The 24,309-nt window shown below is 43.8% G+C and overlaps 2 protein-coding genes and 1 non-coding gene across 6 annotated transcripts; all 3 read right to left on the minus strand.

Annotated features, from left to right (window-relative positions):
- Positions 1-395: 395 nt before the first annotated feature.
- Positions 396-3,190, minus strand: phlda1 (pleckstrin homology-like domain, family A, member 1). The gene is made up of 2 exons (XM_012815437.3): positions 2,091-3,190; positions 396-1,368 (listed from the first exon to the last, which is right to left on the minus strand). The coding sequence occupies exon 1, from the start codon at positions 2,586-2,588 to the stop codon at positions 2,118-2,120; it is 471 nt and encodes a 156-aa protein (XP_012670891.1). The 5' UTR covers positions 2,589-3,190; the 3' UTR covers positions 396-1,368; positions 2,091-2,117.
- Positions 3,191-4,011: 821 nt separating this feature from the next.
- On the minus strand, positions 4,012-23,824 carry nap1l1 (nucleosome assembly protein 1-like 1). 4 transcript variants are annotated; one of them, XM_031582521.2, is made up of 16 exons: positions 23,712-23,824; positions 19,774-19,817; positions 17,417-17,499; positions 15,652-15,754; positions 13,804-13,945; positions 11,933-12,025; positions 11,396-11,524; positions 10,958-11,029; positions 10,688-10,827; positions 9,688-9,833; positions 9,563-9,582; positions 8,908-9,030; positions 8,783-8,815; positions 8,398-8,448; positions 7,647-7,685; positions 4,012-6,095 (listed from the first exon to the last, which is right to left on the minus strand). In XM_031582521.2, exons 2-15 carry the CDS (start codon positions 19,788-19,790, stop codon positions 7,680-7,682), a joined length of 1,158 nt encoding a protein of 385 aa, XP_031438381.1. In that variant the 5' UTR covers positions 19,791-19,817; positions 23,712-23,824; the 3' UTR covers positions 4,012-6,095; positions 7,647-7,679. The 4 variants fall into 4 exon arrangements, with proteins under 4 accessions (XP_031438381.1, XP_012670920.1, XP_012670918.1 ...); XM_012815466.3 differs by lacking the exon at positions 7,647-7,685 and having other exon boundaries at positions 11,945-12,025; XM_012815464.3 differs by lacking the exon at positions 7,647-7,685.
- LOC116224263 lies at positions 19,628-19,708 on the minus strand. The gene has a single exon (XR_004165534.1). It is a non-coding gene; the product is annotated as a small nucleolar RNA SNORD60 (small nucleolar RNA).
- Positions 23,825-24,309: the final 485 nt, after the last annotated feature.

Here is a 24,309-nt window from a genome sequence, read left to right on the forward strand (position 1 = left end):
TGAGCTTGGGGGTGGTGGGGTTAGGCACAAGCGCCTGGTGGACAGTTTATCTCAATGACAGCCCTAGACAGCGAAATGTCATTCTCAGAACTGGGGCTACTTATAGCTGGAGCCGTGGGGTGTACAGTTCACACAGCAAATGGCTGGAGAGAGAGAGACAGACAGCACTCTTGAGAGTTGCGGTGTAAATGAATAAAGCAATGAGTGCAGCCACTTCATTTTGGTTCACCTTGCCTGACAACTACCAAAGCACGCAGTCAAACACACACACACACACACACACACACAGACAATGCATCACCTAACTGATGGTCTGTGACAACTAAAAAGAGAGAAAAAAAAAACACAAATATAATCACAAAAAGGGAAGACAAAACATATCACAAGAGCCACTGTTCATTGGAAATGGAATGTATATTTTAAGTAGTATGAAAATAATTCTCAGATCAAAGGACAAAACAAACAAACAAACAAACACATTAAGTGAGTCCAAAGGGAGGTCACAAATCATCAGCAGTGAGGCGGATGTCGACTGCAGGTCTTAAAAACACTGGGTTAAAGTGGATGTGCGTATGCGTCACAGACAGTCCAAGATCACCCCAAAGATTCTGGGGGTAAAAGGAACCTTTGTAGGACATCAGTAAAGATGAACTCTAGATGTCTGATTTTCCTTATCCAGCTTCTTAAACAGTTTACTGACAGCAGAACCAATTACTCAAACAACATGTTGTTGATTGCAATAACAGCATATTTCAAAAAGGATAACTGACTGATTGGATTATTTCCTTTCACTTTATCCCTTGTTTTTAAAGATAAGTTCTCTAAACTGCTGTAAAATCACAGAATGTGAATCTTTGGTTTAATTAAAAGATGAGAAAATCAGCTGACACTATAATGAGCCATTGCATGCTATGTCTGATCAATTGTATCGCTTTCGAGGGAAATGGCATGGAATCAGTCACACCTATTCTGGAATTTTCTTGAGTGTTTTTTCAGGACTCTCATAACACATCGCCAGTCACAAAAACAGGTTAAATTTATATGGTCAGATATAAAAATATATACACACATAATAAATAACAAAACCATACTGCAGGCAACATCGTTTGTCAGTCGATGTCCGTTCATGACAAACACTTCACCATCTGTTCTCCATTTTTTTTGTTCTCTCTCTTCTCAGTTTTTCTTCTTCCACTGAACAGTCCTTAAAGAAAAAGTCGAGTCAGAGTCAGAGGTTGAGGTGAGTGGGAGCTGCGAACTGAGGAGGCAGTTTTTCCTTCCTCAGTACGAAGCTTATTGGCTGGTGCCCGGATGCCTCGAACCCAATGGCCGGACCACTCCATTCGCCCCGCGCACCGTCCGAATAACCTGCGGACAAAGAAATTACACCGACTCAGGTCAGGGGTCACAGAGCCAGCCGCGCGCCAACTGGAAACACTTCCGTATGTCAACCAAAATAGCAGGAGCCATCCAAGGGGAAGTATCCAGATTACACACGGATGAATAGAATACCGCAAACGACACGATCAGTAGGCCTATCCTATTTCATAACCTGTCAAGTTTAGCTTTTACAGCGGTTCAATGGGTAAGATTTTGGCAGAATAGGCTACACAGGGTATAGCCTGCAGTATTGTAAATTAAGCTTTATAAGTGTACTTTTATTCGTCCTGAAAAGGTCTCTTGTATTTCTGTTTTCAGAATTGAAACATTTGAATTTGCTCGGTAGGCTACCTTCAAATAGGCAAACTAAAATATGATGCTGTATCATATCATCAGAGGTCTACAAAGCTCTGGATAGTGTGATTAATTCTCAGGTGTAAAAAATCGAAATGGTTTAGGAGCCTACAGTAGGGTAGCTACTGAACCTATTCATTCAGTGCAAAGACTGATACACCAGGCAGTGTTTGCGCATTAGAGCAAAGCAATGAAAGTAATGTGAGACAAAAATCCTGAACCTTATCAAATATCAAAGGTTGCTAAAGGGCTGTAGCAATTTGCACACTGAGGATATCCCATATAAGGGTAGCTTATGTGCACTGAACGTGTGCTCTGACTACAAACAGCCCTCTCTCGCTCACGCAACGGCTTACCACAAATGTCAATGTCGATTACGTGGTTCAGGCAACGTTAGGCGAGTTTCTGATCATCTTCTGTCCTCCTGGTATCTGAGCCACGAGTAGCTGCTGTTTCTGCCGCGTAGACTTGACCGCCAAGATCGCCTGCCGGTTTTTGTACTGCACCATCTGCAAAGTGATTTCTGCGTTCCAGCCCTCGTCCTGTGGACACCTGAAATCTATCTCCTTGCCCTCCGTCATGACCACCGTGAAGTAGACGTATTTCCCTTTTCTCTCCACACAGTCCACCGTCTTTATGTTGGCAAAGTGCAGCTCTTTGACTTTGCCGAAATGGTGGTGGTGCGGATGGTCGTGAGTATGGTGGTAGTGCGGGTGGTCGTGCTGTTTTGGCGGGTGTAGCACGAGTCCGTCCTCTGTCAGCACGCAGCGTTTCTTCTTCCACAGCTGCAGCAAGCCGTCACTCCTCTTCTCCAGGAGTCCCTCTTTCAGCACCTTGCCGCCGTTCTCCAGCATGATCAGCGGACGCCAACTCTTTCTTGTATTCGAAGGGGGTGAAAGACCCAGGCGTTTAGCTTACAGATCAGTGTACGTGAACATCAGCCAGGCAGGACAGTTCCGTATCTCCCGAGCCGGCTCTGCTCTGATCCCAACCAGAGAGCAGCGGTAACTGAGATGTGTAGTTGTTCTCGACGAAGGTTTTCTTCGGCTATGGCTGTGCGGACCGCCCCCCAATGACATCCAGAGGGAACATTCTCATGTTGCAGAAAACCTGACACACATGGCTACTGTAGCGAATGTCAGTCATCACTCCCAAGACAGATGCAAGACAACGCGTAATAGCCCCATAACCTACCACCCCAGAACACATTTCGGACGTTTAAATATTTTTTTATTAAGCCACTAAAAGGACCTCAACTGCAAGAGCCCTTATGCATTTAGTCCAAAAATCACTTGACTGAGGGGAAAATAGTCTCCGGTTTAAAAACATGACATGGACCCTTACTTACTGGTTGTCCAACTAATTGCTTGACAACTAAGGTAGGCTTGTTCCACCTTTCCATTTTTACAGGAGGTAGTATCACATAAAAAAGGGAAAGTTGATATAAATACGACCAGTTTGCTTAAAATATACGGTGTTCCAATCGCTAACTGCACGTTTTCCATGGTATGCCGAATGAGCCTTAGGTCTATTCAATTACCCTAGTAAAATTGAAAGTTATAAATCGTTAGAATAACTTTATGCAGGCATGTCATTGGTTTAAACGGTACTTCGGATGGGTTGCTCTCACTCCACAAATCTGTTCTCGTAATGGATTCTTACTCACAGTCGCTACAATACTGCCATCTGTGGCAAGTAAAAAGAAAAGGCCTTTTTTTCTGTTCAACCATCTACCTACCTTAAAGCAGCATTAAGGAGTTCTGTTCTAAAACTAACAAGCCAACTACTTAAAAGCTATGCAAAAACCTTGCAAACACTACCAACAGCCCAGTTGACACTGATAGAAGCTTGCCAACACACTTACTGGTGTCTTTTGGTAGTATAGCTGACTGTCATGCTATGAAAGCTTTTCTTCCATTTTTGCAGGGTGTTCCAGCCGGATACACAAAACTACATAGCATCCAGCATATGCCCTATCAAAATGAATTCGAGGATGGTACCAAAACTATCTGCCTATAAAACCATACCTCTAAGTGTCAAATTGTTGAATAGTGTTACTTTAAAATTTGGGCTACCAAGGACAGAAGAGAAAATAAAAACGTTTTTCATATAATCAATGCCTTAGGCACATTAGTATATAGTACACTTAGTATTCGGTCTGCATTATGTTACAGAATTCCAGAACTAGCCTCTTCCAAGTCTGCATCCACTTCCGGGACACCATGTAGGCCCAAACCCAATTCAGAAGCCCATAGATAGACCACACTCACACACAAATCACGTTTAACCAATTTATTTCATGAATATACATACACGTACAGTTTTATTGAGTACATTAGTATTTTGTAGCATGGCGTTTTGCTTTGACAACAGCTGCTTTAGGGGATCCAAACACAATCCCAATTTAGACCCCCAACAGGTACTCATTCTTCGACATTATTCATCCCTCGGCTTATCTGTACTGTACCAGGGAGCAATGCAGAGGCTGGACACCTGTGCCTCACACACGCACACACACAACTCTTTTGCTCACACATACAATGCTTAACTGACAGGACCCAAACAACCTGTGTCATTTTTTACATTTTGTTCCCCTTTAACAGTATTGCTCGTCTGGTTGAGGGAAATCCTGCTTGGTAGAGCTACAAGAAAACGTCAATCCCCAAGCAGTCACCAATGACGTGGAGACCATCCTCTCACTCTACACATCCCCCACTCAAACACACACACACACACACTTCCCCTTCACAGTGATGGGCCTTGTTCTCAGTGGCAAGGGACAGACAGGAATCTGTACCCCAACTACTGACTGGGTCTCACTCAGGGCCAAACACACATCATGCTCACACGCAGGTGTGCACACACACACACACACACACACACCCCCCTGGCTGTTATCAACAACCCACGAGAACAAGATTCAAACCGATTCCTCCCGAAAACAAAAAGGGCAAGGATTATCAAATATGAGTGGAGAAGCTTCCATACGCAATGAATGAGATTCCAAAAAGGATTCTAGATTCCGAAAAAGAAGCTGGGCTGCCACTACAGTGCTTTGTTGGTAAACTACTCTAAGCACTCAATTCTCCGATTGGTGAAGGGGGGAGGGGTTTAGGAATACTTTCACTGGACAAAAGTGCTTTTTAGGGGAAGGACACCACTGCCTACATGTTCAATGCTAGAACAAACCATTATAGAAAAGAATGGATATGTAACAGTGGGTCAAAGAGCTTTGATCAGGGAAGGCACAGCGCAGGCACTGGCTCACTAACTCTACTCCAACAACCCTTTCCTTGCTTGTATCAGACAGATGAAACCTAATCAGCTGGAATGTTAGGATGATGCTAATCCACAAGCCATGTGTTTGATCCCCGACCCTCGCCGCTGTTAAAATTCCAGCATAACCCAGGTAAATCAGGTAGAGAAAAAGATTTCATAATTAGGTATCCAAGAACTGTAAAACTGCTCAGGCTGTTCTTAAAACTATATTAGCAGAGATACGTCTGCAAATCCGAATGTTCTGAACTGCTGCTAGATATCGGAATGTTGAGATTGCTTGGCTTAACTTCAACTGGCTGCAAGTTATTTGGGCCCCTCTCTTTTTCCTGATCTACACGGAACGCAAAGGCCTAGTTCCAGAATGTAGGATACACTTCACATCCATTTTCATTGGGTGTTTAAAAACATCAAAAACAGAGGACACACACATACACACACGCACGCACCGTTCATTTCATGCAGCCAGGGCATCCACAGCTTTGGTTATGTATCAGTGGGGCGCGGAATTGGTTAAGAGTTGGAACGCATAAACAAGGGTTTTTGTGCACCTGTTTTTTCCTCACCCCGCCCCCCACCCACCCACCCCATTTCCCAACACAGGCATTTGTTCCACAGCTGTTGTCCAAGAGCGATACGACAAAAGACTTCACAAGAACCCAAACTAGTTTTTTTTTTTTTCCCTCTCTTTTAAGCAGTGAAGTTCATGCTTTTTTTCCTCTCAGGGATTTTCTGCATCCTAACTATTTGTACAGAGGAAAAGAAATATATATAATAAAGAGAACAAAAAAAAAACAAACAAAAAAAAAACTAATAAAATACTATGCATGTAGAGCCACGGCTCACATTATCGAGTTTTTTCGGTCTTCTTCATTGTAACAAAAATTCTGAATCCCCAGTTTTTTTTTTGTTGTTGGTTTAGTGAAATCATTTCTACCAAGAAAAATACAAAACATTATAAGGCGGTAATTAACTATGTTTTGTTTCAGAAGCTGTTACAGTGCAGTTGATCCTCAAGGCCGTCGGATGGGGAAAGGGCACAGGCATCACTGTTGCTTGCACTCCGCGGGTGGATTGGCGTCCTTCTGCAAGAGACACACACACACACACACACACACGATGAGATTTAGAGGCTACAATGATTCAAAACAGAAAACCGACAAGCAGTGATAAAATAAAAACCACACAAATTGGCGGGGGGGGGGGGGGTTAAAACAAAAAAATAAATATCACAACAATCAGTTGCCCAACAGTCTCACAACACTGTTTCGGCAACTTGCCAAAGGTGACCGATTACTGAGAAATAAAGTTCTCTTCAACAGTTGCAAAACTATTGTGTTAATTTCAGCCCGTGGGCCATAATGCATTTGAGAAGGTCTGCCGATTTTGCATCCAGTTTTAAATCAAATAACTCATGTCTCATCAGCGGCCCCAGAAACCAGTCACCTGACAGGAAAGGTCTAAGTGTGAGATGCATGACATGAACACGCAAGCTTTCTTTACCCTTCTTTGCGCATCTTTGACAGTTAATAGGCACTAGATCACTTAATGAATGGAAAATCTGCTGCTCACTTGGGTTCAACGCCAAAGGACGCCAGCCTGAAGCAGCTTTACACAAGCTACGCTAAACAAGAAACCTGCTTCAAAAGTTAACAATAGCAAGTAGTCAGCAGTTACCTAATTTGTGTGGCCTTGTCAAAAGTCCTGTTACTAATAACCTAACCGGGGGGGGGGGGGGCGGGCGGTGTGTTTCCTCTCACCTGCCTTACCCATTCATTTGTCCCCCATCCTAATCTTTGTCTAACAAAGTTTACCTACACATGCCCCATCACAACTGAACTGACTGGCAATTTACTATGGCTTGGATTTCACCAGAATAAAAACAAGGAACTAACATACGTCTGGCTAAGGGTTCAAAAGGTAACAGGCTTGCTTAAGTCCTGACTTGATTACCAATGGAACTCAGAACCGAGCCCTTTCTAACCTAAAGGGAAGACTTGAGAGGGGAGGGAGGGGAGGAGCCAGGCATGGAGGAAACAGGAAGTGAAGCATCGATACTGTGGGGAGGGGGGCTCAAAATGGCACCCTAGCATCATAAGACAAAACGGCACAAATGAGATTTGGGGGACACAAAAATGACAGACTGTCTGTTCACTGAGTGTATTAAAAACACACGCACACAAAAAAACACACGCACACAAAAAAGCATAAACCACCACAATCAGGTTCTTTTCCCCGACCAACCAAGAGTACATATTCATAACTTAAAAATGCAGGTTGGCATAGAAACAAATGTCCAAGAACAGGTAACTAGGGTCAAATAGAGAGGCTTTGGGCAATCTTCAACATACAGAATAAAGGCACTGATGCAAACTAACTTCAATTAAGAGGAGGGAGGGGAAAAAAACTAAAATCTTAAAAATAAAAGAAAACTCAAAACCAAATAAGTCAACCCACTATGTTAGTTTATGTTAGTTGTAAGTGCAAAAGAGGGGGATGGAATGAGTAACAACGAGGGAGGAGAGGAACAGGGAAGGAACGAGGGTGCATGTAGAGGACGGAAAAGGAGACGGAGGGTGAGGGAGGGGATGATGTTGGGGGGTGCATTAAGCCAACAAGTCACAAACTGTACCTACCAGGATAGATAGGGTTATTTCTATAGACATCATTTACACCTAGTAAGGAAACATTTAGAAAGGAGCTGACAAAAGTGCCCAAGTGATTGGATATGGAAAAACATTAATGAATTAAAAAAATGAATATATTATGATTTAAAAAAAAAAAAAAAAAAAGCATTTGGCAGAGTAAAAAGCTCATCAGACAGGCTTAAGTTGGTTGAGAATGCATGCCACACATTTAAAAAGAATCTGCTTCAGTTCTGGTGTGGAACTGAAATTAATTTCTCCAAAGTTCACTAGACTGCATCAAATGATTACTTTTCTTCCTCATATGTACTGGCTGCATGACATGCCGTTTTAGGAGGAGAGCAAAGATGCTAAAAGCAAACACTCATGGTGGCATGCAATCAAAAGCATTCCTTTTAACTAAATTAAAAATAATAATAAAAGAAAACAGGAAACAAAAAGAAAATCCTCCCCACATATATTCCTCCATAATGTAAATACCCTCATTGATTACAAAATTAACATGGTTGAATACGTTTACTATCGACTCCAAATAATGCTCTTCATCTATGATACCATAATAAAAAAAAAAAGCATAGAAACTGTATTTCACACTGAAAAGCCAAATGGTTACAGTACGCACAAGAGTGCACGGACTATTTAGAGTTTGATAATGGACACGAGTCCAGAGGTGTGTTCTGTATGTTGAAATCTGTCCAAGGCCCTGACCTGCTGACCAGCCCAGTCATGCTACAGCACCCACCTTGGGATCATATTCTGGATCGTTCTCTTCATCTGCCTCTTCCTCGCCCTCCTAAGAACATTCAAAATGGATACACAGATAAGACGCAGAAGACCAACCTACAGGCATGCCACTTGCATTTAATCCCATTTCACAAATAATGCCAATTCCTATGATAGTAATAAAATAACGGTAGTTTTTCAGGCTGGCAGCTGTAAACAGTGGTTTCCAACACGTGACCCAAGTGTGAGTAGAAATAAATGACTGGTAAACAAAGCAAGAAACTGCTGACAAGTGGTTTTACCATTACAGTAAGTCAGAAAGAATGAACAAGTTTAAGGTCAAGATTGTGAGCACATCAGGTGTAATGGTGGCACGGATCACGAAACAAAAATCAAAGACATACCTCATCATCAGCTTCCTCCCCTTCCTCATCATACTGCGAAGAAAGAGAAACACAGAAACCAAATTACAAAAGGCACATCCATGGTGGACAAACAAGAGGCCGCAAGCTCGCAGAGGAGTGCTTACATCATCGTCGTCATCCTCGATGGCCTCTCCTGTGAAGTAGAGCACGGCCCGGGGAACGATGCGCTCGCGGATGAAGTGACCAATCTCGAAGTCCGCAGCCAGCACTGCCTCAGAGTCCTCGTCCTGACACAAACAATCAGAGGCCTGTCAGCTTTCAACGTTCACAACATCCAGTGTAGCCACTTAAAGGTACAGCCCACGATTATGCCGAAAAATTGTTAATATTTGGGCTGAACAGCCAATCAAATTACACCCCTCCCTCCTTCCGTGCTCCTGAAGCAAGGTGTTGACCGGAATAGTGTATGGCTTGGCCCGAGCCACTATGTTTCCTGTTTACAGAGCCAGGACTGTACCAACACTGGAGGTTTCTATATAGCGCCCGCACAGAACAGACAGCTATGGGGATACGAAGAGCAATTGTAATGGATTGCGTACTGTACCATGAACATCACAACTAATTAAGAAAAACTGGTAAGGTACGGCAATAACTTTAATAGGTGTTTAGAACACCATTTTTAATACAAAGTTAGGCTTATATCACTATTCTTGCAATCATCTGTTTTTAACGACTACTTGGCTACTCATTTAGCCGTTTTACAATAGAATTAAATAGTAAATAAATTTGATGAAAATCTGGTTTCAGTCAGTCACTTACCATTTCACCACTTTCTGGGACTAGAGGGAGATAAAATGGGAAAGAAAAGGAAGAGGAGAAGGTTAGATCAAATTGCCAAGCCACAAAAAAAAAGTCAGACACGCACACCTCAGTAGGTCTGTTACCTTCTGGGGGAGAGAAGAAGTTGAAGAAGGAGTCGTTGGGGACAGTCTTGGTGACGGTCCGGACTGTTCCGCGTCCCTTGTGCTTCTGCTTCTTCTTGATGGTCTTCAGCGTGACGTTCTTGCCCTTCGTCCAGTCAATCGGACACCTGACAAAAAAAAAAAAAAACCCACAGGACACATGAGGCAGGGTAAAGCAGAGCAGAGCGCAGGGGTAGGTGTGTGTGTAGGGCTCAAGAGGCTAATCATGCTTTACTACACATCTTCCATAGGATCTCTGCTATGCCAAGTAAAAGATGCTAAGCTCTTGATATGGAAACAGCCACTAAAGTTGAATCTCATCATTTCGGTTGAAATTCACATCTCAAAGAATGTCATGTAAGCAGTCGCGGCTAATTGTGTCGCTAATCATACTTAATTTGGTTTAGAACTAAAGATAGCCAAGTCTCCTTCTGCAGAACCGAGACGCTTCCTTTTTTAAAATACCAATCACGCTCACGCTAGTCAACTCTGCATCATTGCAGTGGACAGTCCTCTTAGCATAGGTCAGGATTGGGTGAAACGCTCTTAGATTTAGATGTTGTTGATCATGATTATGCTACCCCCCCACATCATTTTTTGATTTGTAGGTTGTCACTTGTTGCCAAGTCTAGCTACTCCAGCCTGTACCTGGAAAGAACCTTGTTCTATGTCTAATGAGCAATGTGTGTAATGATGTAACCAACAAATCGAGTATTAAATTACTTGGCAACCAATTTTATAGTTGATTAGTTGTTTGGAGCCCTAATTCAATGTGCATCTTTCATATGATCTTGGTAATGACAAGTAAACGACCGTAATTTGTGCATCTAGCTAGCCGTTGATATTTTTCTGTCTGTTTTTAAGTCAGCAAAATGCAACTGGATGAGGATCATATAACATGTGTAATACTGCGATACAGCTGAAGCCTTAGGCTACCAGTTCAGCTTCTCCCCCCGTGGCCACATGAGGAGTAGTGTCTTACCCTGTGCAGCGCATGATCTCTGGGCCGTCAAAGGAGAAGGGGTCAGTCTCATCGGGTTCAGAGCGCATTACGTAGGTTTTTGTCAGCAGTGTGTTGGTGAAAAAGTCGTTGGGCTCGAAGAAGAATTCTAATGTGAAGCTCTGCATGGGAACCACACAAAAGGGAAGAGAAACAGACGGATAGCTTAGCACTGCAGTGTCAACTTGGAAATGTTTTTAAGAAGTGCTTTTTATTCCCATTTTAACTTGTGTTCTTTTAAAGAGCGCTTACCATTGGCTGACCAGCATCTGAAAATTTCACTTTAATGTCCTGTAAGTGCTTAAGAATAGGCTCGTCATGTTCCTGAGGGAGAGGGAAAAAAAAAAAAAAAAAAGGAGTTTAACATTTACTCGATTTCAATGACTGGCAGAACTTCTATTAATATGAATATATATAAATTCGTAGCAAACAGCAGCTTTGATTGCATAGCAAAACAACTCCTGAGAAACCTCAGTTGGAGATGACGACTCCCTACTCCACCAGTAGGTGGCAGCAGTGTAGCATGTGTATCCCTTACAAGAAAACAAGGAAGTCTCTCTGCTGTGAATGACCTACTTAAATCAGTTTGCCATTGTCTGATGCTGCGCTAATGTTCAAGCATGGTTTGCGCATCGAACACCGTGTGTGTGTGTGTGTGTGTGTGTGTGTATGCGAGAGAATGACCTGCACCTGCAGCATGTCGCTAAGCAGGTCCACGTTCTTGAAAACGGTCAACCAGAACTCAGGGATGCCTTTGGGGTCCTCCTTCTCTTCATCCTTCTTCTCCTCCTCCACTTTAGCCTTGTCCTTCATCTCATCCTGACAGACAGAGAGAGAGAGAGAGAGAGAGAGAGAGAGAGAGAGAGAGAGAGAGAGAGAGAGAGAGAGAGAGAGAGAGAGAGAGATTAATTAGCCACTAGTGAGAAATTATTGTTTGTTTTTATTTATTAATGTTAATTGCGATTGTACATTTTGTGTAAACATGCTTTGACAACATTGCGTTGTATGCAGTCATGCCAATAAAGCCATTTGAATTGAAAATTGAATTGAGATCAAATTCAGCCTTGTAACAGAAGACAGAATAGAAATGGGCCAGGCAATTTGTTCCCCCCCCCATAAAGTGGTAGAGTCAGGGAATAGTACACAAAGATGATGCTCAAAACAGAGAAAGGGCTAGAGGTAAATGTATTGTGAGAAGAGAGCATGCAGGTATGGAGTCACCTGTACCTGCTTACTTACGCTCAGCTCTTCCTCGTCATCCGCCTTCCACTCACACTCCTCATCTGTGGGCTCATACGCTGCCTTGATGATCTCACTACGCTGTAGACACAGACACAGACACACAGCGTTTCTCATTAACATGACCATGCAAAAGACCCAAGGTAAATATTCTGCAGAGGACTGCAAAATCAACAGGATATTGTGCGAGACATCATAGGAAACAAGCATCCGGTCCATGTTCTTCATTTACCGTAGAGTGTGTTCAATAATATAACGCAAGAACACACCACCCTGAAACAAATAGCATGCAATACATAAAATATCACCGATTTTTGGTAAACAAATATATCCGCCTGGCAAACCTGTGAAGAGTTGACATGTAGGTACAGAAATCCAAAATGTTTTCGAAATGGTTGTCTAATGTTTTCAAAAGGTTATCTAAAGAGGATTTGCACAATAATAACACAGGGATGTTTACTTGTCACTATCAGTTGTGCTCACTGCAAACATTTATAGCCAAACATACAAGCCAGCAAACTGGTCTGTTGTGCCACGAGCACCCGTGAAGGTCTCGTGTGCCTACTGTTCCTTTCCTTCCATCGTTGGCAGGTGCCTGGCCTGAGTATAAGCTCAGGTTTCTCCAGCAGCAAAAGGAGACACCAAAAAAACTCAACCAAACAAAAAAAAGGCACCGTCCCGGCAGCACCGGAGCCAGAGAGGGGCATTGTTTCCCTACGACAGCAGTTTGGCCACATCCCTTCTGCCTTTCCTCCCACTGTCCTGGCCTTGCCAACTCTCCAAGTGACTCAGTAACTCAGAGGGATCCAGCCTGGCCAGTTCAAATATAAACAGCTCCAGCTATTAACTGAGAGAACAGACTACAACAGGCTCTAGACGTTCCTGTATACGAGTCGGCCAAAAGTTGACTTGAGTTTTCAAAGAATTATCCGGTCCAAATCAGGTGAGGGCCACAAAGACCCAAGGCTTAAAACTCCTAGTCTGGGTGAATATTTCCTCTTTCCCCTGCTAAGGGCAAGGACAGCTCCTTTGGCCATCAAACTTGGAGAAAAGCTCTAGACTAGACAAACAGAACTGAAGAAATCCCCCAAAATAGAAGCATATGCACCATGTTATCAGCTTCTGACTAAAAAAGGAATCTGGAGGCTTTTTTGACATTTTGCACCAGTTTCAACTTAGCCGGCAACAGGGTTTGTATATTGTTTTACAACACCCTGCTCTACATCTCCTTGCTATATGCCATCTAAAAAAACGGTATGAACACATGCCAGCGAAGCGACGGAAGTAAAATTCTAAATCCCATTCATTGCTGTTGGGAGGCAAGCCATTGTGACGTAAACAAGAGACTTGGGCGAAGCAAGCGAAAGAAGTTGGGGAAAGTTTAATCCTATGCAAATGAGGAGCAAATTTCGCCATCAGCGGCCTATCAGATTGTTTGATGTTGAAATTTGCAGGACTATGGCATCGTTCGGTCGTTTAAGTTTGCTAAAAAGAAAGGTTTGGATGGTTTTGTAAGGGGTTGTTGTTCCTGGTATGTTAGATATTAAATCCCGGGCTTACTTTAAAAACAAAATGACAGTTTTTATATAAAAGACAAGTGACTAGATAGCCTACTAGCTGGCTAGCCTGCTTACTAGTCCAGTCGGTTATGCCATTTCCACACGCTACGCCACGCCCACTCAAAGCGATGGAAGCGTTTTGCATCGCTGGCATGTGTTTGTACCCTAAGCCTTATAAAATAAAAAGTACTGCATTTGTTCTTCCTTGAACAATAAGGCCCAGCACTGCACACAAGAGTGCACTATCCCCTGCTGAACACCATGTTAATGTGCTGAACACCAGGTTAATGTGCTGCTCACCTTGTCAAAGAGAGGCTGGTAGAGGGCAGCATACTTTCTCTCCAGCTCGTGCACCTCCTCGTAGAACTTGGCCTCGATGTGGGCGCACTTCACCTGTAAGTTCTTCAGGGCGTTCACACGCCTCTTCACAATCTTCGGTAAGCTGATGGGAACACAGGGAAGAAGTTAACTCACATCGTTAACATGAATACATGTCAAGCAAAGCGCTTCATGTTGGCAGACATCTTGAAAGCAACTACACACACACACACACACACACACACACACACACACACACACACACACACACACACACACACACACACACACACACACACACACACACACACACACACACACACTGAGGGAATGGAGAGTACTATCTATACAGGACTGCATTTTCTCTGGGCATCAAACCTATGACCTTGGTGTTAGCACCTTGCTCTACCAGATCACACGATGTAAAGCAACCAGCTCAAGTTTACATGTTTTTGTTTGGTTGGAAAGTCATTTGAAGAAATGCATGTTCAAATCTGGCAATAGCAAAATGCCCACAAATTTATGTCATCACATTCTGGTCACCAACACTTGGCAGCAAAATAGGCATATGCCTACATGCAGACCCTTTAATGCAAGAATATGTAACAGTAACAAAGTCATTTTAGGTATTGATGCAAGTATCACTGACTATCCCCCTCACAATCTGACAGATCCTTGCCAGCCTTCTGGGTGTCCGGTTTCGATGATGTTGGAATATGTTAAAAGCTGAGTGTGGGCAAAATATAAAAGGACCCAACAAAGCTGTCCGATTTAGTGCCCGAAAGCATACATCTACTCTGAACCATAACTGCAGAGCAGGAAAGGACTACATAACTCTTAAAACGGCCAGCATGATGCCTGCGCTTAAAAGCCTGCAACGAGGACCCGCTGCCAAGAACACTTTTATGGGGATTTACCCCTACACTAACTGTGCAAAGAGAAAAATGATGAAGATCAGATGAGCGAATAGTCTTGAAGACGTCGCAGTTCTCATGCCCATTCTCATATCATGCATTTCTTCTGTGACTGAAGATAGATGAGCTTTTTTTGGGGCGGAACAGATGCCATGGTTAAACGCCTAAGTAACTGCCTAAAAGAGCACGTTCAAAAACAGACGCGCAATGAGGCTCGTGTGAAACCACACCTGGGCAGCAGGAGTGTGGGGAGGAAGGAGACTAGCAACTGTCAAGATCTGTTCTTTTAGAAACACTTCTATTGTTTTACAAGACAAACAAGGCCAGATGATCAATAGTGAACACACAATAGTGATGCACTATCGTTTGTACACTGCACTGAGGAGGCTGTACAGTGGAGGACGTAAAAGACGGTAGATTTACACACTCCCGTTTTAATTAGCCAACCCAAGATTACATGCCTTTCCAGGCGCATTAGTCCTAAGGCTAAATGTGGTCGTATCTACTTCTTTCAGACATGTGGCTATAACGCACGGCACATCTATGCACGAAAAAATGAATCAGAGATCGGGAGAGAAAAAAAAAAATAAAAAAAAAAATCCTGATAAAGTTCACATTTCAGGAGGAATGTAACCCCAATTTCTTTTTTGATATGGATCACTTCCACATAAAAGCAGAAAGATCAAATCTTAAGGCATAATTCTCATTACTGAGATTGTGATCAGTCATCAGAAAGGGAGAGCATGCCATCAACTGATCCACTGACTCAAAAACATGATTCAAACCTTCCATTTCTTTCACTGAAAAGGAATCACGACTTGTGGGAATAAGACTCACAGAAAATGACCGGGAGACACACGGCTGCCTGTGGGTGTAGCTCTGTATGTGTGCGAGTGTGTTTGTTTTGCTCCCTCACCTCTCCATGTAACCAGACGGTGAGCCCACCAGTCCGTCCAGTCGCTCCTGCAGCGCCGCCAGGATCTGTGGGTTCTGCATCATCTGCACAGTGAGCTGACGAGCTGCGGGGGCGCGCGCACACACACACACACACACACACACGTTACATTTCCAGTCACGATTACACTTCAAGCAACACAAGCAGATGATGGACCAGCAAAGGAAGTCTAGCAACTAGGACACAGAGGTCAGCTCTCAGCATCCGCCCAGCAGGCCGGCAGAGAGAGCGGGCACGCCCTGCTGGGCCCTCAAAACAAACCATGCCACCTTTAACAGAAAACTCACACAACTGTTGCAGAATGTAGATGTGTCCATTCTATTCCACTATGGCTATATCCACGCGATTGAGTTTAGTGCTTATATTTTTATTCACTTAGATTCGCAGTGTTCGTGTAGTGGTTATATGACAAACAATCATGACTATAAATGTGAAACGTAAATGTTAATGATACAAATATTCTCGTATTTATTATTATTATTATAATCATTTAAATCTGAGGATTTCTAGAGTTGATGTGAACGCAAATCAGCAATGATCTCACAAACTCAGCCCTTAAGAAAAATATGGGCGATATACGACTGCTATTTAGCGTTCTCAAATTCTGATCTAAGTTCAGAACGAATCCCATATGAGAAAACGTTCATGAATGCCAAATTTGTCCCGAAATCCTCGTAAGTGGAGTTCAGAAGAAATATCTTCCTAACTTGTTCTTAACTGCGTTCAAGAATGAGGCCCATTGTGTTCTAAGGGTTCATAATACTGGTTTTAATTGTGTTCTAAGGAGTTTATAATACTGGTTTTAATAACGCAGATTCAGGGACCGTCCTCTTTGAACCCTTTTCAGTCATGTGAGATTGAAAAAGGAATATCATTCTGACTCCAAGTCTAGCATTTCATCTCGAGATCTCAAGAAGTGGGTGCCCAAATTAGGCTAGAGCAAGCGCTCATACTTGCTCTCGCTCACTCTCAAACACACCTCCAAGTGGATGTGTAATTAAGACAGGGTGTGTTGCAGTGCTATGTAGAAGACTTTGATCAGTTGTCTGCGTTGCTAGCAGATAAATGCACATGGGTTAAAGACTCAGCTATATCTGGCTACAAAAAGCACAGGTGCCACTGGGAAAAATCAGAGCTTCTAAATCCTCAAGCCCATGGATTTGACTAGTTTGTCTTTCAGCATAGGTGAACATACAGATCAAGAGTGTCGTTCGGTGACGCTCTATATTATTACATTTCTATGTGTCCAACGAAACAATACTATGGACGAGAAATAGTCTTGGTTTAAAACATGGGGACCGATGCGTTGCAAGTCGTACGGTACCATACAGTTATCACCAAACCACCACCAACCACGTTTCCCAGCGGTCAACATTTCCTCCTGATTAAAAGGTCATATTCAAATCTGGCACCCACAGGCCAACCGTCAGATCAATGGTTAACTGAGGAGCAGCAGGGCGACGGCCATTTAAAGAACATCGGCAAGAGTGGACAACACAGCTTATTAAAAAGGTAAAAGTTTTAAAAGGAAATGATGCCACGAACTCACGCCAGCCATGCAGGTATTATTTGTTTACTTAGTTACTTTACAGGACTTATTCGTATTTGTTTGTTTATTTATTTTACTTGACTAGATTTTGGCTGGGTGTGGAGAGCAGTTTAATGAAGTTGCTTTAGAACATGCATAAGCATGTGGCCCTCACGTGTGGCCCTCAGTAGTGTGTACCTTTGTTGTCCTCTCCAGTCTCCTCCTCCTCCACTTCTTCTACGTCCTCCATATCTGCAGGGTCCATTTCAGCTGTGTCTTTGCTGCAGAAAGACAGAAAACAAGCACATACATAAGCATATTACACACAAATCAAACGACTACAGAGCAATCTTTTGGTAGTTGTAACCTCAAGATGAAAACCACATTTGACAATCCATACTCCATTTTCTGTTCTGCAGACACCTTAACATCATAAAACACTACAGTTGCACAAAACCCGCACTGAAAGGAAGACTAAATCGTAGCTCTGAAGGGGAGCGGTTCGCGTCAACCTCAAAGGGCAGTAGTCATGCCAAGTTCTAGTGACAGCGCAGGTGGGTTTGTGCCATGGCAAAGCTGCTGGTGGGTGTGTGAACAAACGACTTAGAGACAGTACTCTTGCTCCAGGAACTTGGGGGGGGGGGGGGGGGCAGGCACGAGTGTGTCTGGCAAGTACACCTCTTCACCCAACCCAAGTCATCAATCAGAGCTGGTCAAGAGCTGCACATGGGTAGCGCAGAGCCCAAGATGAACAGCTGGGGGGGTGTGTGTAAGAGGAAGAATGAGATGGCATCCAAATTCAGTACACTCAGGGAAACAAGAGCTGTGATATCCTGTGCTGGATGGGCAAAAGGAAATGTCCACCGAGGCCAGGAACCACCCACACACACACACACACACTGCAGCTCGGTTATGGCTAAGAGCAGGATCAGTTACCCCAGGCCTGTTGACAACTAACACCCTTTCCGTGTTTATCCATGGCACGAAGATGATGATGAGCTTTTGACACCTGCCAAGTTAGCAAGACCTGACAGCTCATAAACGTTTAAGTCATACTGCTCAAATAGAGCCATGGGCACAGGTGGACTAGCCAAGTGGGTGTCAAAATGCACTTAAGTGACTGAGGTTAGGGCGGGGCGGGGGCGGGGGGGGGGGGGGGTGTAGGATAACATCAATATTTCTCCCCTGGGAAATTTACCATCATTTCCCAACTATTAACCACTGTTTATACACTGATTTAGTAAAACTTCCTGCAGCCCTGCTGTTAATACTCCGATGCAGCCTATACATGGGAATGCCTTTTTTTCTCTTTGAGGTTTCTACCTTTTCCTTATTATAATTATCATTTTTAAGTCAAATTGAGGAGACTAATGTTATATGGCTACATAACTGCCCATCATTTCCTGCTAATTAAACTCTGCCATTTCAACCATTTAAGGTTAAATATAAAAAAAAAAGTTCCCTTTACTAGCTAGCATACCAACTAGACAACCAGGAAATATAATTTGCTACATAACCTGAAGCAAAAGTTCAATTTCTTATAACCAGCTCACTAATAAAAGGCAGTCTTATGCATGTCAAATAGACATTAAACAATCCTAAGAGAAACAATGGGACCTCAATGGAGCAAGAGCTTACTCTGATATCAATGTAAGTTAGTGACTGCAGGGGTTGAAGTCCCCCCCCCTTCCCAACCATGTTCATTCAATGGTTGCACCATCATTTATGACAACTTACTAGGTTGCAAGGGGACTGATTAACGCTATGACTTAAAACATTTAGCGTCCATTCCCACTCAACACCCTAACATTAAATAAAAGGTTTTCTACTGCGAGTGTGTATGTGTGGGAAGGGGGGGATGTAGTATTTCCGCTTTAAATGTCAATTCCTCCAATTGTTAAATGGTTACCAACACTCGCACCACAACTACATGGCATTTAGTGTTTCGTGACCCGTTGACGTGACACTAAATAAACTGCATTGAACACATGGGTGCGGCCAATACACTGGTTAGTTTAATAGAATTACATTAAATATAAAAAGGTGTTTTTTTTTGTTTTTTTAATAGGGTGTGGTTAGTCTGAAGAAAAAACTTGGCCTAAATCCTCAACCCAGGCACACAGGTTAGAGACTACAAGCAGAGTAGAATCTGATGCAGTGCACAGCCAAGTCCCAATGCTGGACTCTTAGCAGCTCGAGGCCAGCGAGGCTAACAGGAGAATTGAGAACAGGCCCGTGCTGTGGCAGCACAGGATCCAGTCAACCGTTCAGGATCAGATCACTGGCCTAGAGGGGTGGAGGCTGGACCCTGTTCAGCACTGCTGCCGAGTAATGATCCCAGAAAGTGTGTGTGTGTGTGTGTGTGTGTGTGTGTGTGTGTAAGGTAAGCTGGTGTGTGTAAGTGTGTGTGAGCCTCAGACAGATATTTCTAATCACATGCTGCTTCTGCAGCTCAGACGAGGTGTCAGAAAAGTTAAGTCATCAACAGCTCAGTGTGTGTGTGTGTGTGTGTGTGTGTGTGTGTTGAGGAGGTTTCCAAAACAAGATGCACTTACTTGTCAATGTCTGCCATGTTGTTGCTTGATTGGTTGCTTTATTTCTGGCAGAGAAAGGGATAGAAGAGGGCAGGAAACAAAGAACAAAAATTTTAATTTTGAACAGGATAAAAAGGCATGGGGCTCACAAACACATTAACCGTTCATATTTCTTACGCTTATCTTCAAGCCCAGCCTGCACTTTGCTAATAAGACTGCAGAGCGCCAGAAAAGGCGGTGGGGTGGGTGTGTAATTGTTTGACTGGTTATGTTGCATCATCTCCCAAAAACTGTTGACCTACATATGATCTTTATTTATACAACGCATCACACACGCACACACGCATGCGCGAGTGCACACACACACTTAGTGTGCTGCTGTTCGGGTTACAAATACCCATTAAGAGCCTTCTCAGCCAGGCCTTGCGACTGAACCGCTTAAAATCTCATTTTGCCTGGTTGCTTACAGCAAAACGGCTCCAAACTCTAATCCGACCGGGGGCATCTCTCCACTTTATGGAGGGGGATGGGGGGCAGACACAGAAGTGCAAACAACCAATGTTGGAGCTCGAGCATCAGTCACAGTATCCTTCAGAGCAGTGCTCCCCAAAAAACATTGTTGCACTGCAACCATCCTCCGCTAAATTCAAGTTTTTAGAAATGATCAGACCGCCATTTTATGATGATTACAGTACAGCCCTGGTTAGTTATACAATTACGTGCACCAATCCAACTTTCCTATCAAGATCCCTGAGAGCAAAGATGTGCTTTAAACTCAAGCCAAGCCTCTGCGATCACCACTACTGCCGCAGCTGTAGCGCCTGCCAGGCACACAATATCTGATAACCTCACAGCAGTGTGTGTGTGTGTGGGGGGCTGTCGTTGAGCAGGAGTCAACCAAAAGCTGGAGCATCCCACAGCACCAAGGGTCCCCTCCAGTCACTAAAGGCATCAACCGATCCTTCCCACTCACTCGTCTCACCCACCCCAGCTCATCCCGCAGACACATCTGGCCCCACCGGACAGCTGCCCACCATCACGTCCAATCAGATCAGGCCAATCGAGCGGTGCGCAGCCCTCGCATCTGCTGCCTACCACCTCCTTGCACCAGGCATCAGTCTATTACCGTACAAACACCAACACACATGCCAATTTTCATTTATTTGGCTTCCCAACACTGTTCACCACAGCGATGCGCCCACGAGACAGGCGGTCAGGATTACATGGCTGAGGGAACACTTCAGCCTGAGTGAGTCACTCTGGTCATCCCGGAGCTCCGCGTGGCTGCGGCAGGCTTCACGTGCCAGAGACTGGGGGGAGAGACTCTGACTGGGAGCATGACGATGCAAGTTTGGCATGCGATGAATGGAGGGATGGAGGTGTGGAGGGACCAACAGGAAGACTGTCGCTCACGCCGCTGCACAGAAGCAGCTGGGGGCGCCGGCCACATGCTAGAACATTGACCCCCCTGACTGCTCGGGCGGCCCTCGTGTCCAAAATATCGCTTGTGGCTGTTCCCCTGACCCATCTTGTTCATTCAAAGACCAACTATGACAACAGTACATGCAGGGAGCGTAACCCAGGACTCACAGAAATCAAACTGGGTAACCACTGCGACAAAAATGTGTGGTTAGAGCAAGTGCGCAAAAATTATTCAATTGCAGAAGCTATTCGTTTTCCTTCAAGTTTTAGCAGAAATGTAAATCGGTTATAGAGTAAATGTATATTGGTGAAATGCCACCTGTACTGATGTATGTAAATTAAATAAGTTAATAAAACAATAATCTTTACCACCTGCCCTCCTGTTCTGACAAAGGTCACTGCATGACCTGGTGTTCTGAATGCCAAGGAGAAACAATGCTTTGGCATGTGAGGGTTTGTTTGATGGAGGTCAAACATGGGAATCCATGTGATGGATTCCAGGGCAAGGTAGGGAAGAAAAATGTGTTTTCACTTTGCTCTCTAACTTGCATGTTGAGTTCTTTACATGTCAAACTCAGCAACATCTGGCCAAGGAGGGCAAATAGACAGTTATCTGGAACACAACAAGAACACAGCACAGTGCTGGAAATCCTCCAACAACTCCCACAATAGGCCGTTTTCAACTCCCTACTTGACCAGCTGGTATAGGCCTCAGAGAACACAGCCTCCTGGGCTGGTCATCTCACCTGCACACTTCAACAAAACCAAACCAAACAAAGGACCCAAAAGCTCAGTCTGACGGAGATTATCAAACAATTGGATAAAACACAGAAATCCCCTGGCCTCCCCAGTGACTGTGCTTACACATACACAACCAATGCATAGAAGCTACTGTGGTTTGCAAACTTGTGGGGAGAGAACGGTCAAACCCAAATTTAAACACTGCACACGACTTGCAAGTACCACATTGAAGCAGGTGTTCATGGGAAATCCATGACCGAATTTTTTTTGGACGTCATTTTATCTAAATTATACCACACATTTAAGCCAAACCACCAAATAAGTTAAATGGCACATTTAACGTTACATGTCTACATAAATGAAGACCATGGGGTCCAGGGACAAGCGTGTCCAGTTTCAAAGCAAGGCCCCATTCACACACACATGAGACACTAACAGATGCATGACTAAGATTACCGAGATGCTTCGGTTCATACCAGTGACATTCCACGCCATTATTAGGTTTCAACTGTGGAAATCCCATTGAGAAGTAATTTAGGACTGACTCGCAACTTCGGGCATCCGAGAATAAAAATGAACCGACACACTGGCGGGCGTCAACCAACCATGCAAACATTTACATAAGCAATTGTTACCCCAATCAGAGTGGAGAGCTAGTTATAAAAAGTCGACGTATCTTCCTACTCAGGCTCATCACCACGTGTTGCTCTTATTGACTAGCCAGCTAACCCGACAAGTTGGCTGGCTGGCTAGCTAGCTGGCATTTGCTAGTCGGCTAGCATGACAAAGGCCATGCAGGCACAACTACGACTGACAAGTGTGCGTAGCTAGCTAATGTTGATCGTTAAGAGAGTGCCACTCTAGCTAGCCAAGACCAAGTTACCCACTGTAGGTAGAGGCCAGTCTAATCCTCGTTTCCAACATGACGCGCACTTTGTCTCCTAACTAGCACCCACTTCCAACAAATAATGCGTTCGGGCAACACAGAGAATCTAACGATACCTAATAAACTTTGAGAACACCCAGTTTGAATATCCTCGCTTGGAAGCGATATGCGAGCGTAGCTACTTGAAATTGGCGGAGGTCTACGCATTCGATGGAGAAGCTTGCTTGCTTGCTAGCTAGCTAACGTTAGCCAACCAAGTAGCTAAATGAAATCAGCCCAAGCTACCACTGAAGAAACATCTCTGCCTAGCAACTTGGCAATCGACAACGACACACAAATCCAGACGATCAACGTCTGAAAAAATACTGTCGTAACGAGAAACATAACAAGCTATGATTTTTATCCACTGGGCTGATTTAAAATTCGTGGATAACTGACATTCCAAGTATTTGTGATTACTCCAGTGTTAAGTCTCAATGTGCTCAGATACAAGCTATCGCTAACTAAAAACTTGCGCCCGCCACATCTCCCTCCCTCCCATAGTTCCCCTCCCATTAGACTACTCAAGAAATAAGGTCAAGTTTGCGTTGACGTAAATATCCAAGCCAACCTTCACCACATCAGCTATGAAATCCCATGGACATTTTGTTTAGCGTCGTTGTTTCTTGAAAATGTTCCCAACTGGGACAGTGTATTACAGCCATTTTCATCATCATGTAACACATCATGGAGGTGCTCCCGTCTCAATGGCTGCTGTCTGATTTAACACTATGGCGGGCTAGCTATCCATTCTCTGCGCCAACGATTCTTTCAACAAATCTTCGATGACAGTTGGCAGTATAAAACGAAATGTCAGCGCTCAAAGCTCTTGATAGAAGTCGTCCAAGAAGCTTCCCAAGTGATCTCTTACCTTTAGCTGACGGTTCGACTGTGATATGGTGCGCAGTGAGGCAGGCTGAGAGAGAAAAGGACTCAGATCTGATGGCGGTAAAAGGGATAGAGATCCCGCCGCGTGCGCTCATATACATCTAGCGTCATCACGTAACCCGCCAGTCACCAGGACAACGCTGTACAATGGGAGGAGCCGAAATATTTGGGGGAATGGGTCTACTTCTGGATGGCAACTTCATTGGAAAACTATGTTTTTTTTGTGTGTTCTTATTTTTTATTTTAAGCATTTGAGTGTCATCAATGCGACCAGGATAGGTGGACTGATAGCCTTGGACTGAGACCAATATCATGGTTGACATCATATAAAGACAAGGAAATTGAAATCCTCCACCACCACTGCTACCACTTACTTTCACCTCTGAAAAAGCAGCTCACAATGAAATAACTGGTGTACTTTCTTTGAAAGTGACCCATGAAAAAATAACACTGGCTTATCACCTCACATTTTACTGGGCACACTACAGTTTGTTGCTACTATGCCTGTATGCTTGGATTCGCTATTGTGTCATGTTACCAATTCCATGAATGTTTTCTGAAATGGATGTACTCTGATGAGC

The sequence above is a fragment of the Clupea harengus genome, chromosome 16, assembly GCF_900700415.2.
Source record: "Clupea harengus chromosome 16, Ch_v2.0.2, whole genome shotgun sequence".
In the NCBI taxonomy this organism is placed as follows: domain Eukaryota; kingdom Metazoa; phylum Chordata; class Actinopteri; order Clupeiformes; family Clupeidae; genus Clupea; species Clupea harengus.

What these genes read in the sequence shown, in the direction of transcription:
- nap1l1 (XM_012815464.3), bottom strand. An exon ending in TCCCAGAAAGTGGTGAAATG is followed by an intron (nt 9,031 to 9,562) that starts GTAAGTGACTGA and finishes TGTTTGTGTCAG; the next exon opens with GACGAGGACTCTGAGGCAGT. An exon ending in TCGAGGATGACGACGATGAT is followed by an intron (nt 8,816 to 8,907) that starts GTAAGCACTCCT and finishes CTTTCTTCGCAG; the next exon opens with TATGATGAGGAAGGGGAGGA.
- phlda1 (XM_012815437.3), bottom strand. Translation starts at nt 2,588, where the DNA reads ATGCTGGAGAACGGCGGCAAGGTGCTGAAAGAGGGACTCCTGGAGAAG.